A 17,450-nucleotide genomic window follows, 5' to 3' on the forward strand; every position below is an offset into this window, starting at 1 on the left:
TGGCTATTAGTAGCTGTTCCAGCATTTGATAATGGATCTCTCTGCTCCCTTTCAGATGTCAAAAAAGCCATTCTGGTGGTGATGCATCACACCTTCAATCCCAGCCACACTGTAGCTGACAGCAGTAGACAGGTGCAGAAGCCAAACATCGTCCTCACGGTGGATTGTCTGTTTTATGAGCGCGAACTCCTCAGATGCGACCGCAACAACAACTCGATGAGCGAAATCGAAAAGATTCTTGGAGTTTCCTGGGTTAGTGTTAAGGTTTGTCAATTTAATTACAACCTCTCATTGCACAGTGAATCTATTTTTAAGCTTAATATGTTGCTTTATGATCATACTTGTATTTATTTTTCTCTTTTTTAGAGTTTTAACTGGAAACACTTCATTAAAAGTAAGTAAACTTTCAGATTTCAGATTTTTAAAAATGATGTTCTGTTTTTATCTCTACATTCAAACAATTGATCCTGACATATTCCAATGCTATCGCAGTATTTGCATTTAGGTATTTAATTGGAGGTCTTAATGATAGAAACAAATAAATTAAGTGCTTATATCAAGGTATTAGTTAATACCTCTATTGGATTGCTTAGAGAACAGATTTTAGCTTCTGCCAGGAGTTTTGCATGAGTAATAATAATAAAATATATAATAAAACACAATTGATTTAAATTTACAAGGCATTATACTGTGTAACCATTTCTGTTGTATTTTGTTTTCTCTTTCAGGGTTCAAGTTACCTCTTCTCATCGCTTTGATCGTAACATTTACGATAATAATTGGTGCATGTTCCATAATATATATTTAACACGAAAACTCAACCCCCTTTTTTTTTTTTTTTTAGAAAAAAGGAAAAATTCAGTTCTGAAAAGTTCCACTTTCCACACTTATTACAAAATGTCATAATTGTTTTAGTCCATTTTTTTTCTTACCTTTATGTTTATCTGCATAGTTTAGTTTTTTCTGTCATTTTGTTGCTGTTACACCTGAATCTACAACAATAATGTCCTGTTTTCAATCAAAGCTACATAAAAACAAAGTCAGACCATTATTGACCTTGACAATGAACTGCACATTTTGGCTCTTTATTATGTTTATTTACCTCGAATTAATGGATACCACCAACACTTCACTGGTACCTGGATTATAACAGAACATTATTTGAGGACCAAGCATCACATGACTCCCCTGCAAATTTTCGTAACGGTTCGCAACATCGGCAGAAACGACAGACAACAACAATGAAGGACATTTTTGGAACTGTCCATGGTGGCTAGAGAAGGACTGCAAATGTTATGCCACCTGTGAAAGGTCCTGCCACTGCTGAATTTGAATCCTCAGCACATATGTCCACATCTGGTACACATGAGCAGTTGCTGGACTGGCCTAAAAGAGTAACTGTGCCACCTGTTGACCATGCAGTGTCAGAAGAGCTGATGAAGCAAATAACCTCTCAACTTGATTCATTGGGATCGGCATATCATCACTGGATTGATCCTGTTAATCCTACTTGACAATAAGATCATGAGAAGGGAGGGTTACTGGATACCGAATCAAGAGAGTGACACCTTTTGATGTTCAGACTTTTTAGTACAAATACAGGAAAACAAAAGGAAAACAAACAACAATTGATATAAAAATCATTAATATTATTTTTATTTATCCTCTGGATATTTTTCATCGTTCGATTAACAAATTCATTGATTATTGTGATAGGCCTAGTGTTTGGCATTAGCAAGAAAATCTACACTGCTATGTTTAAAAATGGAGGATATCTTTTGCACCATTCTTTTTTAACCTGGTGAATTTAAAAGTTTTTATGTGCATTTCATGAAAAAATATGCACTCCTAAATATTTAAAGAGATGGAATTGTTTTGTGCAAGACAGATAAATTCTACTATCACAAACCACCATCAGCATTCTTCTGTGAGATAAAATTCATGGATGCCTGTGCATTCTATTTATAGCAGTAACCAAACAGACATGACCTTTCAGTCTACTTTTTTTCTTTCAGACGTTAAAAAAAGGTTCATTTTGAAATTGTGTTAATGTTTTTTTCTTAAAATCTTTATTCTCAAGCTATGTCGAAGATTCAGTTTTCCTGACAAAATTCTGTCATTTACATCTACAGAGATCCGCTCAGTTTCTCAGTTTCACTACAATAAAGGCCCTGAAATCCATTTCCTTTTGCCTCTAGCCTCTATTCCTCAGTCTGCTCTGCTCACCACTTGACAGCTCTGTATGGAGCAGTGGAGGTCTGGTGCAGAGTGATTAGTGAATGTCTGGAGGGGGAGTGGGTGGGTGGGTGGGACGTTGGGGTCACACCTCTGGCCTTAAAAGGCGAGGCAGAATACCGACAGCAGAAGCCCCCTCTAAAAATATCTCCTGCTCTGAAACCCAGCATGAAAGCAACAGCACCCAATTAGGTTCAGGGCTTTTTAAGTGGCAGTTAAAATTTTCCATCAAACTCATAAAAAAAAAAGTTACCTTGAAAGACCAGTATGAACATCTTAGACACACTATGGTCACATGACTGGTGCAGAAACACCAGCTGCTGGGATGAAGTTACATCAAAGTTCTTCTTTCACTTCTGCCTTTTGCTTGGATCCCCCCCAGCAGTCCCTGCGGTCAGTCTAATTCTGTCAGAGCCGGGGGTGGGGGGGGAGGCCTGCTGTATCTGCAAACCCAACCTGCCAAAGGGCAAAGACACTGACTTTCTAAACTTGGTCTCTGCCACTCTGTCTCTCCACCTTTTCCACTTGGGTAGTTTTTAAGACCAATGTAAGCACATGTCTGGATCCAGGAGGAATTTTTGGGACTTGTGATGAAATAAAGGAAGTGCCGATTTACATAGAACAGTCGTGATCCTGCTGGGCTGAAGAGTTGTTGTTTTTTTTCCAAACACCCTGGGATTAAACACCCAGTGGGATTAAGCTGTTTAAAGGAGGAAAATCCTGATATTTTGTCTTCATGGAAACATAACCTGCACAAAGGATTGACTTTTTGGAGGATTTTTTATATTGGAACAATGACAGATGCTGCTGAAGGTAAGCCATTACCTCAGACAGTGTCATTATTTTATACATGCCTTGTGTACTGGACTCTTGCAGGGCTGTTATATTGCATGGGGAACATTCCTGAACTTTTGAAGTTATCTAAAAATACGCAGTTATCACACAGCAGCACTTTGTAATGCAACTACTGGATCTGTGCGACGTCTTTACTGCACTTAGGGGTCAGTCACTATCAACACTCAGCCTGCTGTTGCCCATTTCCATGTCACCTGATACTGTGTGACGTTACCTTTTCTTATTTTACCAGATTGATGGCTGGGTTTGGTCTTTAGATAGTAACGGATTATCATCTCACGGATTAGACATGTTTTTGGAACGACACTGCATAATTTTAAAATACACTACAGGCAGAAAAAATGATCAAACTTTTAACTTCAGTGCATTAATTAGGGTGCATCATAGATAAAGATCATGAATTGAAAGCTCTGCAGTTTGATATTTAATGCACCCTTATGCATCATTAGCAAATAAACTTAATAAATGTTTTAAATGATTATTTTTCTACTTTATTATAGTGACATGGCATCTTTAAATTGATATCAGCTGATTTTTTTGGGGAATAAATAAAGTGACACAGAGAGCTTTTTCTTTCTAAGGTACTTTTCAAAATCGGAAAGCTAAGAGAATGTGATGTCTAACTAATGCAGATGTGTTTTACTCTAAAATGATACAATAAAATACCACCTGACCTAAACTTGCCCAAATATACCATTAGATTATTTCAGGGGATTTGTAACATTTCATCTATTGATGTCATTTGCTTGTTTGTTTTGGTAGTTTTTTTTCATGATGAAGTAAAAATTCAGCCTTTCATTGGACAGGCTGGAACTGTATGCATCTTATGCCCTCTGTGGGATATGGTGGACGATCTATGTTGACGTAAACCTTTTTTCCCCATTGTCCAAATTCAGATTGATTCACACAACATTTTGAAATAAGAACTAGTAGACTCTTCCAGCACAAAATCGACCTTCGTTCATCCGAATCGGCCCTTAAACCTAAATCCTTTAGAATGAGTTCTGAGAGCTGAAGAGAAGTTTCATCTTCAAAACCTATGTTTTTTGGCAAGTTAGGAAGATTTTGAAGAGAAATAGGACAGCGATAATTCTTTTTCATTGTCCTTTTGCCCAAAGGTTGTATGAATAATTTTCAGCACGGGTTTAAGAAGTGACATCAATATAATTGTTCTTGAACATTTTTTTCCCCCTGTTTATGGTTTGTTTTATAGGAGTTTCTTGTCTGGAGATTTTCTGCAATAAAAGAATACTGTAATAAAAATAAAGAGCTTTTCCCCAAAAATTAAAAAGGTAAATCAGACATAAATCCTAAAAACAAATAAAAGATTGATCATCAGAGAATAAACTTGGAGAAAACCAGGATGGGGCTGGAATAACAAAGAATATAAAGAAGAAAGAGTCAGAAAACAGCCCAACAAAAGAAAGATTCTAACTAAAATTTTACATAGAAACTTAGAAAGAGGAAAACAAAACTTTAAGAGAACACAGACCTGAAGATGTAAAGGATTTCAATGCTAATTAGCTGATTGCATGAGGGTAACCGATCCAGTTGGTTCAGTTGAACTTCGACCTAATCCTCATTTAAAATCACATCACTAATGCCATAAATGTTACATAAAGAGCTAAAAAACTAAATACTGGCAGTCAGTTCATTTGGTTTCTTTTTAAGTTTTAACTTAAACCAACAAAATATAGAGATCTAAGGATTATGCTGAATGTATGTTAATTGCAAGTGGAAAAGTTAAAACCGCAAACACTCTCAGGTGAAATGTGTCACTCCTGTCTTTTTCCAACAATGTTAACATATGATTAAGTTTGTGTCATTTTATAAATGTAAAATTAACCGAGATCTTTCCTCCCATGTTTTTTTTGGGGGAAATTAAGATCATTTAACAGAAAACATAGAAACAAACTTTAAATTTGTGTATTTTTAAATAGAGCAGGTTTTTCTTGCATAGAACATGAAATAAAATGAATAGACATACAGAAAACAATAATTAACACCAAAACATTTAGTTGATGTTATGTATTTATAGCTGTATCAAACTTGTTTTTCTTCTTCAGGGCGCTAAAGGTGCAGCCTGTAGCATTATTGTTACCCTCTGAAAGCAGCACTCTCACTCCTCTATCCAGGTCCTTTATCTTTCCAACTTTCATCTTGCTCTGCTTCAGTCAGACCCCTGTGCTCATTAAAGGACTGATATGACAACACCTTACTGCTCTAAAACTGAGCCAACATATCATGAATATCTGGTAGTAGAGAGGAAACCATAGATGGAGACAGGTCAGCCATAAAACAAAGGCATCCATGCATGAATGACTGATCAGGCCTTTAAAGCAGGTTTTCAGAAACTGGTAGTTATCCATGCTTATAAGATGAAAACAAAACTCAAATTTTTCTGGGGGAAGGGTATTTTTTTGTATGTTTTAAAAGAGGAATTAGAGAGCATTCAAATGAATGGTCTAGAAGTTTTGATGTGCCAAACAGAGGGCTACTTGATATTAATAAAAGATTTAACTCAAGAAGCATCTGATAAACAGAAAACAATCAGCACAATTGAAAGTTCTGCAGAAGGTAAACATTTTTACATCGGTAAAAGTCTGTTTTATTTGAATCTAAATACAGAAGTCTTTCAAAATCAGAGCAATTCTGAAAAAGCCTTTGGAGCAGTTGGAAAGAAAAGGATTCAAAGTTTTATAAGGCCGGTTTGTCATCACACCGAACAGTGCTTTATATGTGGGTGAGATGAGGCTGTTAATTAAGAACTATGTGTTTTTTATGCTCTTTGGTTCAGCCACCTTAACCCATCTTTGACTGGAGGGATTGTTGCTTCAACGTCATCACCCAGAAAGCCAAGTTTTGCTAATATCTCTCAGTATGACATCTGGAAGGCTTGTAGTTTCTGACTTCAGAGTCAGAGAAGTTATTATTCAGACTACTGGCTCCAGAAAAAACGCATGAGGCCTTAACAATGTGGAAAAGATAGGTAAAAGAAGGAATCTGGAAAATCTTCCCTTCAAAATAAATTCAAATCTTAAAATGATCTAAGATGGTAAACAAACAAAGAAATCAAAACTCCAGTCTACCATTTGATTCTTGGACATTTGATTCGACAAAAACCTGACTAAATTGCGAAATGAAACAGCATGCTTGGTGAGCAGTGGTAGCTGGTGGAGTTTTTTCTAAGGGGCTAAAAATTCAAAATAGACGCATATCAAAAACCAAAAATATACCTTAAATCCAAATCTACCATAAATCAAATCTGTCTTTTGCAAGGTCAAATATTGTGTAACAAACCTAAAACAAAAATGTACCAGTTTAATAATGGAGAAGCTAATACTCAGCTTAATACTTTTCTAAATATTGAAAAACTATTTATTTTCTGGCAATGTGTCTATTTATGAGCAGCTATACAAAATGTCAAACATCTAGAAAAAGCACACTATCTTACACTATTTTCCATGTGAATCCCAGATTGTTTTTTCTCCTTTGCTTTTTCTAAAAAGGGCTTTATATCAGTACTAGCTGTCTTTATCAATGCTGGGTCAGATCCTAACATTTGAAAAAGGAGGCAGAGGAGCTACTGCGCATGCACAACTTTAAACGAGAGTCAATGGGCAAAGATTTTTGCGCCCTAGGGTGGAAATATGTCACCAATCCGACGAAAAAAACGAAATGACGCTTTACTAGTTATTAAAGAATAAATATTCATCTTGCACATCTAAAAAAATATATTGATATATTTCGAAATACTTTATATTTTATTCTAAAATGAAATTATATAAAAAAGAATATATACATATTTTTGTAATGTCTTAATCAGGGTCATTGGGTGTGGGGCGGCTCCCTAGCGCCCTCTATTGGCCAACCGCCACTGTATGCAAAGAGAGCAGAGACAGAGGAAACTCTATATTAAGTGTATTACTAAGGGTATACTGGCCTGATGCCATATGTTTAGCTGACAGAACACCAGCCAGAGCAAATTGTCATCCCACCTGGATTGCTTTCTTGTGATTAGCTTATACAAGGGAGCTCTGTGATTGGCTGCAAACCATCCCCTGAATAAAAAAATGCATTTGTGTATCAAGGTACGTCAGGAGAGTCTCAAAAATCCACACACAAATGCAGTGAAATTTAAAGCCCACTGGTACTTTGTAATTCAATTTAATATTGTTTATGGACCAGAAATAAAATAAAAAAATCATAAAAAAATCATGTGCTGTGCATGTGTGAATCTTGTATGGTTGCGTGAATCGTGCTGTATCTGTGTAGAGCTTGTCCTGTGCATGTATGAATCACATATATGTTTTTGTGAAAACTGAAACCGATTTAGCTCCATACATCTATCATACTCAGACAATAACACTGGTCACTGCTCTAATCAGTCCATAAGTGATTCTGTTAGCTGGAGTTTAGAACGTTTTGCTGTTAAATAAAGTGCTTTCACAACTAACTCACTCTTCCGTGTTTATATGGACCAAGCAGTGGTGAGCACTCTTTTTGGAGCAGGAAAGGTTCCATCCTGAAACAAACATGAGAAAAAATGTGCATTATTTCTTGGCCAGCTGAAGCAGTAAGAGATCCTTAAACTAAAACTAAGGAGCTGATAAAAGCCTCTGAAAACAGCTCTACACAATAAAACACAAGGCAATGTTTCTTGACATTTTAAAGATTGTGTCTATATAAAAACATTACAGTTGTTTTTTACTCAGCTAAATAAAAAGGATTTTATTTAGAAGCCACATACACTTCAACGGGCATTATGTTATAGTGGAGCTTTACTGTTTTACAAAGGTCAAATTAGTGTAATTTATCAATAACAGAGTCCATTAAAATCCCAAGAATCGTTTTATATTTATTTGCAGCAGTAATTTAGCATTAGCAGTTGACATTAAGCATGCCCATTTCTTTATAATATAAAACCAAGCTTAATGCAGTCATGTTTTATGTTATGTAACTTGAACCAAATTGAATTATTCTGTGTAAATTATAATTGGCATTAGAATTCCTAGAAAACCAAATCATGTTGTACCTAGAACATCTGAGGTCCAGGAATTCAGCTAGAAACTATGTCTGTTTAAAAGTTGTATTGAGGGGCAAGGCAAGGTAAGTTCATTCCTATAGCACATGGACTGTCAGGTTGAGTGGAGATTTTTAGAAGACCCAAATGTATTGGTGGAAGCTAGGGTGGTTTATTGCTAATTTAATTATCCAAATGGTGGCAACTGAAGCAAAAGCCCACAAAAAAAAGAAAAAAGAAAGAAAAACAAAATCCAGAAGACATCAGCATACAAGAAGCAGGTATAGATGGAAGAATCTAGAAGGGAGCTACAGTAGGGGAAGGGGATTGACACAAGGAGGCAACAGAGGGTAAACAAGAAATACGTTAGACCTCAGATTCTACCAGAAAAAAACACAAAATAGAAAAGAAACCAATGAAAACTAAAAACAAACTTAAACAGAACCAAAACCACGATAACAGACAATTCAAAGTACTTAACATTAATAAGAAAATAAAAAAGAATAGAAATAAAAGCAGAGTAAAGCAAACAAAGATAAAAACATGATAAAATATGATAAAACAAATAAAACAGTTGGACCACAACCATAAACTAATAAAACCTCATTTAATAGTTTAAATTAGGTTCTATTTGTTTAGAAATGTCAAAGGCAGGATTTTAACTTTGACTTAAAAGAACTCAGGCTTTCAATTTAATGCAGTTTATTTATATAGCGCCAATTAACAACACGTGTAATCCTGAGGCACTTTACAGAGACAATTCAACCAGATCCTACAGTCAAATTGGTTTAAAGTTTTTCTAGGAAAACCAGCTGATTGCAACGACTCATTGACTCTTCAGCAATCCCTACTGTAACACCAAGCATGCTAGAAGTGAGAGGGGAGAGGAAAATTCCCTTTTAACAGGAAGAAACCCCCAGTAGAACCAGCAGGCTCAGTGTGAACCTCAAGGAGACAGAAGCCGACATAAAAAGAAGCAGTGATACAAAAGAACTTTTTCAGTCTTCTAGAGGTTAGTTCCTGAAAAGTGGAGCATAAATGCTGCATGTTTAGTTCTATTTCTGAATGTACAGAGTAGGCTTGAACTAGCAGACTTGAGTGGTCTGGGGGGTTGATACACTGACAACAAATTTGTTATGTATAGAGGCGCAGAAAATAATTTTAAAGTCTATTCTCTGAACTACCGGATCCAGTGGAAAGACTTCAGAACCGGGCTGATGTGCTCTACTTTCTTAGTTCTAGTGAGAACACGGGCAGCAGCGTTTTGGATCCAAAGCAGTTGTCAGATGGACTTTATAGGCAGACCTATGAAAAGCAGAGTACAGTAAAACAAAGATACAAAGTTACAGCCTCCCTGCATATTTACCTTTAGTTAAGAACAGTTTAACGCAATTGTTAACCTTATATGAGTGTTTAGACTCTTAGTAAAATAAAGCTTGTTCTAACTTTATAAACAACAGCTTAAACATGTTAGCATGACGTCCCATGTGGTCTTTTTTGTTTTTAGCTTGCATTAACCAACAGTCAACACATGAAATTATCAAAAATCTCAAAAAGAAACAAATTGTTTAGCTAGAAACTTTCCCTGACTTCTACCTCTACCTTTGTATCTCCATTTGGAAGGATAGAGTTGTTCTTCTGCATTTAGCGGCATAGCAGCAGACCACAGAAAGGAACTTCTTTGTTCTCAGTGCCATACACCAAGGGATCTCCAGTCTCTTCATCTCAAAGTCATTAAACTGAAAAGAGAATTGATTGATTGACTTTATTGATTTCACATTGGAGAAATTTACTCATTACATTAGCTCAAATAGTCAAAAAGAGAAGAAAAAGGTGCATGGGATATATATACAGTCTGTACAGTCTAAACAGTGCGTCCGCTTGACAACTTTTTTTTTTTTTTTTTTTAGATACGGTATGTTGCTAAGAAATGTTGCAGTCAATTTGGTTCTGATATCAGCCACCAGGTCCACATAGCCTTTGGTTAGTACGGAGTTCTAGTCCCACGGCATGGGGCCATATTGGTGTCTCTTCCGATGTTTATTCTGGAGGTGAGTGCCACAGAAGAGAGGAAGGATCACTGTGAGTTTGGTATTTTCTGCTCAAACACTGTGGGAGGGAAGGACTAAAGGAGGGGGCTTTGTAGCAGTTAGAGATTTTGATTGAGAGTCAAATGCGGAGCAAAACAGCATCCCCTTCCTTGGACATTGGTTCCTAATTTCTAAAGTTGTTATCATGGTTTAAAACCCAACAGAAGTTATAGAGTTTTTTTTCCCAAACACTCTATGTTGCTACTGTGCTATTAAAACTAACTGCTGCATTTGACATAAAGGTCCATGAAATATTGCTTTCTCAAATTCAGCACCATAGGTGTTAATTAAATCTTTCATGGTGCAAGAGTTTTTGTGCAGAGTACCAGCCTTCGACTGCTACCTGGTATAGAAATCCACAGGGACCCTGTTTACCCTCTGTTCTGTTTCTGACTTGGATCTCTTCATCTAAAGCACGAGAGGACTTTTTGCTGTTACACAGCTGACAGAGTCTTAATAAAGAGTTAGCTGTTAAAAGTTGGTGACAGTAAACACAACTTTCTCATCACTCAGCTAGAATCATTTACCAGTCTCAAGAAAATTAGAACTCGTTTGTGCCATTTTAGCCTTGTTCCACTGTTTTTTTTCAGTTAGGGTTTAGTTTACATTGATTTACTTTTCTGTTAGAGGTCTACATTTCTACAAACATACATGCAAAAGTGCTCTCTTAAGGTCAGCTAATCAGCACTGCAACAGATATTAACTGTATGCGTAGAGTTGTGCAAACGCTAGCTGCTGCAGACCAAACGTGGGATTATCACACATTACACAAACCTTCACTGTGGGCTTTAAACGAGACACATTTTTTATTTTATTGCTTCACTGTGTCATATTATTTATGTGTCTTGGTGTTTTTCGGATGTTTTTCTCTTTTGTTGTTGTTGAATGTGTGCTGTTGTGTCTTTTCTGTTGCATCTCCTTGGTCCGGTGTGGTTCTTTGAAGGGCTTTAGAAGTAACGCAGGATTGGATTGAGTTGGCTGCAGAGAAAAGAACAACAACTGTTGATATAAGGTCTCTTTTCTTGTATTCTCTCCATATTTTCAGCATAAGACATGTCTTCCTAACAATGAGTATTCACTGGATGCCCTACAGTCTCAACAAAATCCTCAGACAAAAAACTCCTTAAACAAGTCTTACAAGCAGTAACTTGTATATTAGAATGAAACTGTACAAATCAGAGCAGCCAATTGCGGTTTGTGTGTGTGTGTGTTCAGAGGGTTGCTAAGCTGTCTTAGTCAGCAGTAACGTAGCCTGCGTATGCCGCCAGCAGTAAGCTGAGCAGAGTGAACAGGTGGCTCATCTGACATACTCACAGCAACATTAACAACCTACAGGAATATCTTTATTAAAATATGATCCAATTTAGGAGGGAAGAGGCAATTTTGTGACGTCTAACTGATTAATGTCATTGAGGCAAAATACTATTTTCTAGTTTCTTTTCCCTACATACAGTGCTCAAGTTGATGGAGGACAGGGGCCTTTTTAAAAAAAATTTTAAACGTCATCCCCTTTCTTAAATGACCATCCCCCTGAACCATGCCCTGTGACATTTTATTACTTAACATGTAACATTTCTACTATATATTAACAGTAATGGCAATAATATTGACTTTTTAACATTTGCCTGGCTGTGGGCTTACGAGTAGCCTGAGCAAAATAAATAAAATCAAAGAAGTGTCCTACCATGACTATGAAGCTGATCCCAGTGGGAAATTTGTCCTCTGCATTAGTCCCTAACTATGTAGGGGCAGTGATAGCCATGCCAGTCCAGGGACGGACTGTAGTTCTACTGTAAGGTGCATTGGTCAAGGTCAATGACCGGCGTACCTGACATACCATGCATAGTGCTTTAGGTGATAAGACTATATTGATTAGGCAATTTGTGCTTCGAAAAAAAGAAAAAATAATTCACCATCCCATCTTTTTTTTAACAGCTAGACTACTACCTACATACACTGTTAAAGAAAACGTACAATTGTATTGTATTTCTTAACATGAAAAGTAGAATTAAACACAAATTTATAACAATAAAATTAGGGATGCACGATATTGGGATTTTGGCCGATATCCGATATGCCGATATTTTAAAACTCATGTGGCCGATAACCGATACCGATGTTGAAGCTGGACAAAAATAAGTAGTCATTGAAAATAGCAGTTTTATTATCCATTTCTGACACTTTGAAAAATAATATACTCAAATATATTTTCATATGCTGATATCAAATAGATTTTTAAAAACGCAGTATCGATCTATTTTACTTTCAAAATCTCATGAAATTTCATCGTTCTGTTACAAACTCTCAAGATATTTTGCAAATTCTTGTGAGATTTTTTTAGTAAAATAGATCGATACCGCGTCAATATATCAACATATAAAAATATGGCAACATTTTGTGAACTTTCTGGGGATTTGGTAGCATAACGATGACATATAGCAATATTTCATTAGTAAAAGAGATTGATATGGTGTTTTTAAATGGCAATATATCAGCATATGAAGATATTGTGATATTTTAATGTATCAATATTTTTTCCCTCGTCTTTAGAAGTTTTTAAGTCTGTAAAAAAGAAGTTTTTGAGGAAGAAGAAGTAGTATCTTTATTTTTTTTTTTAGACTATAGAAACTCAGAAGCTGATCAAATATCGGGTTAAATATCGGTGGGGTGGCCGATGTGCGACATTCAGTTTTAAGGCCGATACCGATAGGGGGCAGATTATATCGTGCATCCCTAAATAAAATATTTGAAAAAAACATAATGCTATGAAAATAAACAACAAACAACAGCCAAACATTTAACAACAGTATCAAATTAATTGCACCCCATTGTATTTATCTTTTTACTCAAATTAGAATAAATAGATAACATGCTAAATTATTTAAAGTCATTTCCACATTATGTCATCATTCATTCTTTATGTGATCTGCCAAATATTATTGATTTAGATCGGACTATGATTTTTATTTTCTTCTTCTTTAGCACGGTCGTCGGTGACAACCACCATGGTCATTGATGGCAAAGTGGGAGAAGCTGGCTCAACCACTGTCCGGGGGTCCAAGAAAACGTTAACAGAGGACTTCTACTCTACTTTTAGCTCTCCTTTAGCCTGGATCCTGGTTCTGGCACTAGTCATCACATGGACATGTGTGTTCGTTATAATGTTCGATCTGGCAGACTACAAGACCATTGCAGGTAGAGTAAGACGGGTGAAAATATCGTCTCTTTCAACTCTATTCCTTCTGGCGTTTATATGAATTATGATGTTGATTGATTGGTTAATTGTCTGCAGTTTGGTACAAGTTCAACCGATTTCTCCAAACAGGGGCATAACATTCTGGTCCTCAAAATCCAATGTCCCACAACCTTTAGTAATTGGTAAAACTCTGCTAAATCTCTGCCTATAGAAAGCAGTAGAGTCATTTATTCTGATGTGTTGGATCAGGAACACATCCAAAAAAGTTAAAAAACAATCTAAGCCAAAATAAGGCTGTTGTTGTTGTTGGTCCACTCTATAAAGCTTTGAATTAAAAGCTAATTCTGACATTTGGAATTGAAAAAGTTTCCTGGATGGGAAGCGAAAAGTCCTAAAGCTTGGAAAGCAAGTCCAGTGGATCGGTTTTAAATTTTTTTGGAATGACTATGACCTTGATGACTGAGAATCATCCAAGTCATAGAAGAATACCAAAACCTAAAGAAGTCCGTTGAGAAATAAAGGTATTGTAAGCTTCCCCTTTAGTCACATTATATGACGGGCCATAGATTTCCTTGTAACAACGTAAAAAAAATGTAAAAAAAACCTTTCGGGAGAAGTTACGCAGTCATTTGCATATTCACAGAAACAAGTGACATGGAAAGCTTTAGTTTTCTTAGTCCCAGTGCGCATCTTAATGGTTTGGTCTATAAAATCTCTGAGTATTATTTATTACACTCAATTATGTTGTTGTTGAAAAAGTTGAAAAGGCTGCAAAAAGAAAAAAACAACAACAGCCCTCTTAAAAAAAAGCTATTTTTATAAAAAAAAAAAAAAATCATGTCCCAGAATCTAGATCTTCAAAGGCAAATAACAAAAACACATAAAAGAAAAATATACGAAGGTCTGGGACAAGATAATAAAACATCAAACATAAGGATCTGTCAAAGAAAACAAAAGTACTCAGGAGGCTGATCACTTGGTAGGAGCCATTCATTATTGAGTGGAGGGAGAAAACTAATATAATGAACTGACATGATGATTAATAACATTTCACATGGCAGCTAACAGGTATTTAATCCTACTTTCATTCTATTTTATACCTTATATATTTATGAGAATTCTAAAAATGTATGCCTTTAATACTGTTGTATAAAATGCACTAATTCTACTTATTCATGTTTCTGTGACAACACTAAATCATTCCTTCCAAATAACATTTAATGACACAGGAACCTTTAACTGTAAGGACTCAACAGAGGGGCCGAGTAATCAGGCAAGACAGACAGTGGGATTAATAAAAAGCTTTTATTAAGCAACGGGCTGCGGATCTGCTTTATCAGCAGTTAGGGTGTCTAAGACAGGAACCTCTAAAGGAGGGAAACACAGGTTAGTTGCCACAATTTAAATTCCCTGATGGAGGATGATTATGAACGTGTGAGTTCAGTCCTTGTCCAGAGAATGAGGATAATTCTAGCCGGTCAACTGACAAGACTCAACGGACACTGCCAGAGAGTTCCAGACGCTGAAGCCAGGAAAGCTGCAGAACTGGCAGGAGAGCAGATCCAAGCAGATAAGGGAAGGCAGGATAATCCACAGGGCAAAGTCAAGGGAAAAATCCAGGTTCAGTCCACAGTAGAATCCAGCAGATGTCTGAAGACAGGTCAGTCAAACAGATCTGGACAGAGCCAGGCGATCTCAAATGTCATGACACGACAATCAGAACACAATAAATTAGGCTAGACAAACTCTCACAAAAAGGCTCAAGAATAACATGGCACTGATGGCTGGGACCAAGAAGTTTAAATAGAAGCAGGAGCAGGTGGATCAGATGAACAGCGATGAGAACCAAGGCAGAGCTAGACAGGTGAATGAAATGAGCAATTAAGCTAAGCATCAGCGCCAACATCATGACATTAATATCTTAATTTGCATAACGTGAGGCTCATATTTCTAACAATACCATAAAATCTTCATTCATCTCTAACAGAAACTCTCACATGAAACTGCTACAGCTTTGTTACAGTATTTCTTTATTTCGATTCAGAACTGACTCATAATGCCATGCCAATGAATGTTTCATTGCTTATCACCACTTTCTCTCATCCAACCAGATCGCCCTTCTGCTGGCATCAGGAAGGTTTTAAAGGATTCAGGGCGCAGAGGCAAGACATCTCACCTGCAACTAACCTCTCAGATCCCAAATGCTTCTTCTATAACTACTAATAGCTACTAATGACCATGAAAAATAGCCAATGGAAACTTTCACGGATTAGTCTTTATTTTATTTTTAAGGAAGATGGATTTTTGTTCTTGCTGAGCAGCATTCTGGATGCTTATCTGCAGTGGGAGAAATACCTTTTTTGGTGCATTTATTACTTGCAGAGAAATGGACATATGAATACGGCATCAATACATAATGCAGAGAGACAGGATATCATGCAAAAGTAAAAAAAAAAATAATTTCTTTCCAACTGATTCTACACCATGGGCAAGACCAAAAAGCTTGGTCAGAGGAAGAGAAGAAGCAATCCTTTAGAAATGGAGAAAACAAAATGACCATCCTTTGGTTTGGAGTTTCAGACACAATCTTTCCTGTTAAAGTAAGAAAGACAATACAGAGGGATGGCAGGAGTTTAAAATGATCTGAACAGCACTGCCACTGGTAAAACGATTGGAAATCAAATTCCTTCTGATGTATGTTAGTAGCTACCAAAATATTAGCCTGTTCTCTCTGATGAAGGATTTCTCAGTCAAGTTCTGGCAGCTTTGATACTTTTTCCACTAAATTACAGGATTTTTTCTAACTTTTCTACAGTATATTCCTGTTTCTCTGCATTCACGATAGACTGTTCGGATGTTTGCTCTTTTCTCATTCAAACTGGGACTTCAAATGAGCTTGATTCTGTAGTTTTATTAATATTGTTTTCTAAAGAGGAAATTTAATACACTGATTAGGTTGAATTAAGCTCATCTGAAATCTACTTTTTCCGGTGCAGCTTTCAGCTGAAGATCGATAGAACTTCTGAAACGCTTCTTTGCACAGCATTGTGTTGGAATGCCCCTGTGAGATGGTTAAACTGGAAGATGGGGTTCATGATACAATAACCATCCATTTCTTTAAAAAACAAGGTTCCCACTTTCAGTTTAACCCCCTCAAAAAGAAATTCTGTCCTTGGTTTATGAAAACTAGAGGAAAATATTGCTTTACAGAACTTCTTCTTCTTATCCGCTTTTCTCAAAACATTTATGAAGGTCAGCTAAACATTATTTGTATGTTTCTCCTCCTCGTCGACGACTGTACTGTTTTAGGAGGTCTCAGCAAATTCAGCTCAGACCCTGTGAAGGTGGTGAACGACGCTGTGGATGAATCAACAAACATGATTAGCTCCGTGTTTAATTTCGCTGCAAGCCTCATCGCTCCAGAGGAAGACGAAGGTAAACTAAGATGCTTAGAACAAACATTACTTTGCATTATGATAAAAGCACTATCTGTGTTTGTGATTGTAGATGTGAGTAAAATTTATGATGTTTTATATATTCCTTTGCAGGAACGCTGTATGCAGTAAGGAAAAAAGGTTTGTACTACTGAAGCTTTTCAGTGTTTTTTCCAGGATCATTATTTTGAAATGCAAAAAAAATCATTATGGTCTGAGCTAAAAAATCATCTTTGGTGTTATGTTTTATTTAATAACATAAAAAATAACTTCTACAGGAGTAGAAGAAATTAAACATCTACTTTTAATGTTTGAGAAAGACTTTAAAAGCAGGTATAAAAATGTATACCTCCAATTATTCTGACCTTGGGGGGAATAATTTTAATGCAACCAAAGCATCATTTAAAGCAAGGTTTAAGAAAAAATGAAATATGGATTTTTATATTCTCTTCTTAATAAGTAGTAGAAAAATATTTGCTAAAAATCCAAATTTTTCCAATTCTGCCCAAATAAATACAATAGGTTCCTCAATCATCAGGGTTTAATACACTTACCGGCCACTTTATTAGGTATACCTGTCCAACTGCTCGTTAACACTTAATTTCTAAGCAGCCAAT

At 36.2% G+C, this 17,450-nt stretch overlaps 1 protein-coding gene across 1 annotated transcript in view; it reads left to right on the top strand.

Moving 5' to 3' along the window:
- The first annotated feature begins 2,656 nt into the window (after positions 1 to 2,656).
- Positions 2,657 to 17,450, top strand: part of LOC107096380 (triadin-like) — a 46,033-nt gene continuing 31,239 nt past the window's right edge. Inside the window, exons 1-5 of the mRNA XM_015393000.1 lie at positions 2,657 to 3,048; positions 13,186 to 13,398; positions 15,511 to 15,561; positions 16,709 to 16,834; positions 16,948 to 16,974. Coding sequence (XP_015248486.1) covers positions 3,030 to 3,048; positions 13,186 to 13,398; positions 15,511 to 15,561; positions 16,709 to 16,834; positions 16,948 to 16,974 — 436 coding nt within the window. The 5' untranslated portion in view covers positions 2,657 to 3,029. The remainder of the gene's footprint in view (positions 3,049 to 13,185; positions 13,399 to 15,510; positions 15,562 to 16,708; positions 16,835 to 16,947; positions 16,975 to 17,450) is intronic.

The sequence above is a fragment of the Cyprinodon variegatus genome, unplaced genomic scaffold (assembly GCF_000732505.1).
Source record: "Cyprinodon variegatus isolate N-32 unplaced genomic scaffold, C_variegatus-1.0 Scaffold619, whole genome shotgun sequence".
Lineage (NCBI taxonomy): Eukaryota > Metazoa > Chordata > Actinopteri > Cyprinodontiformes > Cyprinodontidae > Cyprinodon > Cyprinodon variegatus.